Genomic DNA, 2,400 nt, shown 5'->3' on the forward strand with positions numbered 1-2,400 from the left:
GTCTGAATAACCTCCCTGCCTGCCCTCCCCTGCAAACACCAGGCTCAGCCCAGGCAGCCAAGGGCTCCTCTAGCCAGCCAAGCACCTTCCCCAGAGGTAGAGGGACTTGCCCAAAGCCACTACGCACTGCCCTCCAGCCACCAACAGATCACAAGTCTGCCTCCTGGCTCTAAAAGCTGCCTCTTCCCCTAAAAAGGGCAGAGAAGGGAGCGGGTAAGTGGGCTGGGGAGCGGGGGTGGGGTGGGGGGGCAGCCCTGAGTGCCCCAGTTCCAAAGTGTCTCTGATGCCAGGTGTGTATGCCATATGATACACATACCCTCACCCCCGCCTCCACACACCCCCTTCCTGGAAGCTGTTGTGGTCTCAGAATGAAAGTTCTTTCTGCTTATTATCCATTGATTCTTGGGGGGGGGGTGCAACTAAAGGGGGTGACATCTTGGGGACCAGCAGAGATGTCACCCTCCTTGTGGAATGGGGAGGAGCGGGGGCTCAGGGCTGCCTATGGGGATTAACTGGTCCATGGACAACCCCACTCCAGGTCAGCCTGCCCCCCACCTCTTCCCCAAACCCTGCCCCAGCCTGGGGGTCCCCCCCCCCCCGCACCACTTTTGAATCCTAGAGCACCCTAAAAACCTTTGCCCAACGCTCAAGCACGGGCGCGCACACAACGCACACGCAGACACACACATACATACACACACAAAGAAACCTCTTTTTTTTTCCTTGGAAAAAAAACTTTCATAATAAAGTTTATTACCTAAACTGGTGTAAAAAATATAAAATAGGATTCTGCACAGCAGAAAAATAAAGCCAGGGGTCTTCCCCCACACAACCCCTGGTTTGTGCAAAGATTCCGGGTCAATGTAAACATGAAGAGGTAAAGAGGTTCGGCTTCGGGTCCTGGCCCCGATACAGTTAAGATGCTACAAACATCCAGGAGGAAGCCAGAGGGAGCACCAGGAAGGGGATAGGCTCCCCCACGGCCCCCCACACCCCCAAAAAAGAGGCGGTGGGAAAGGATTCTCCAGCCAGCCAGCACAGTAGGCCACTCCCTCCATCCAATCCCCCCTCTCCCCGGAGGTGGGGAGGACACCCCTGTGGTTCAGGGAAATAAAAATAAAAATAATAATAAAAATAATAACAATAATAATAATAATAGAAAAAGAATAACAACTCTGTGTCCCTCCCCGTTAGTTAATGCTGCCTGTGCGCTCCTGCTCCAGCGAGCCGAGCCTCCCGGCTCTCTCGGGCTGGCTTGCTCGCTCTCTTTCTCTCTAGCTCTCTCTCTCTCTCCCTCAGTCCAGGCCTGGCCCGGTCCGGTAAGGTCGGGTCCGGTCCTGGGGTGGGTCAGATCCGGAATGGGAAGGAGCTCAAGTACTCTCGGAGGACCGGGTTCAGAGGGATGCGCGCCAAGTTCTCGCGGCCCGCGGCGGCCACGATGCGCTGGCGACACAGTTCCTGCAAGGGCCGGACCCGGCGCTGGCGCAACGGGGCGCCCAGCATGCGACGCGGGGAGGCCACGTAGTGCTCCAGGAGCTCGAAGAGGCAGTCGAAGCTCTCGCGGCTGCCGTCCAGGTGGAAGCGGCCGGCCTGAAAGTGCACGCGGATGCTCGTGGGGCCCGAGGCCATCTTCACGCTGAGCGCGAAGAAGCAGTTGCGCTGGCGGCTGTCGCGCACCAGGAAGGTGCCCACGGGCTCGGCGCGCAGCCGCTCGTGCGCCCCGTGCACGCTCAGGGGACCCCAATAGAAGCCGCAGGCGTCGAGGAGCGCGCTGGCACGGGTAATGAGTCGGTACTCGGCGTGCGAGCGGAACGTGCGGAAATGCGTGTCTCCGGGGGCCGGGGCCGGCGCCGCCACGCAGGCCCGCGAACGCGCGTGGGCCACGGGCGCACCGGAGGGCGAGGAGGAGCTGCTGGAGCTGGAGGAGGAGGAAGAAGAAGACGACTCTGGCCGCCGTCGGGGCTCGGATGCCGTGGAGATTGCATTGTCGGCTGCCACTTGGTTGTGCGCTACCATCCTACATGCAGGGCCAGCCGGGAGGGTGGGCCATAGCGTCCTGGGGTGCGCTGAGGGGGGAAGAGACACATAGAGAAGCAAGTGAGTGAGCGGGGAAGGAAAGGGGTGCAGTGCAGCCCGGGTGGGAGAACCGATCCCCGCAGCCCACCGCCGTGCGCCCCAGCCGGCACAAAGTCTTGGAACTGGGCTCTCCAGTGAGTGCGCTGGAGAGGTTGGGGGCGCGCGCGGGTCTGTCTGTCTGTCTCTCTCGCTCTCCGCGTGGATCGCGAGTTTGGGGGAGGACAAGGGGGCGTGAATGGGGTGCCAGGGGAGCCCGCCAGGGCCGCCGCCTACTGGCCAGCCCGGAGAACCGGCGCCAAGGCCGGAGGATTTGGAGAGAAGCAG

At 61.2% G+C, this 2,400-nt stretch overlaps 1 protein-coding gene across 1 annotated transcript; it reads right to left on the reverse strand.

Annotated features, from left to right (window-relative positions):
* Nucleotides 1-1,329: 1,329 nt before the first annotated feature.
* On the reverse strand, nucleotides 1,330-2,016 carry SOCS1 (suppressor of cytokine signaling 1). Its single transcript, XM_049768518.1, has one exon. The coding sequence runs from the start codon at nucleotides 2,014-2,016 to the stop codon at nucleotides 1,348-1,350; it is 669 nt and encodes a 222-aa protein (XP_049624475.1). The 3' UTR covers nucleotides 1,330-1,347.
* Between the last annotated feature and the right edge of the window lie 384 nt (nucleotides 2,017-2,400).

Source organism: Suncus etruscus, chromosome 2 (genome assembly GCF_024139225.1).
Source record: "Suncus etruscus isolate mSunEtr1 chromosome 2, mSunEtr1.pri.cur, whole genome shotgun sequence".
NCBI lineage: Eukaryota > Metazoa > Chordata > Mammalia > Eulipotyphla > Soricidae > Suncus > Suncus etruscus.

Coding starts and splice junctions, on each gene's coding strand:
- SOCS1 (XM_049768518.1), bottom strand. CDS start 2,016: ATGGTAGCGCACAACCAAGTGGCAGCCGACAATGCAATCTCCACGGCA.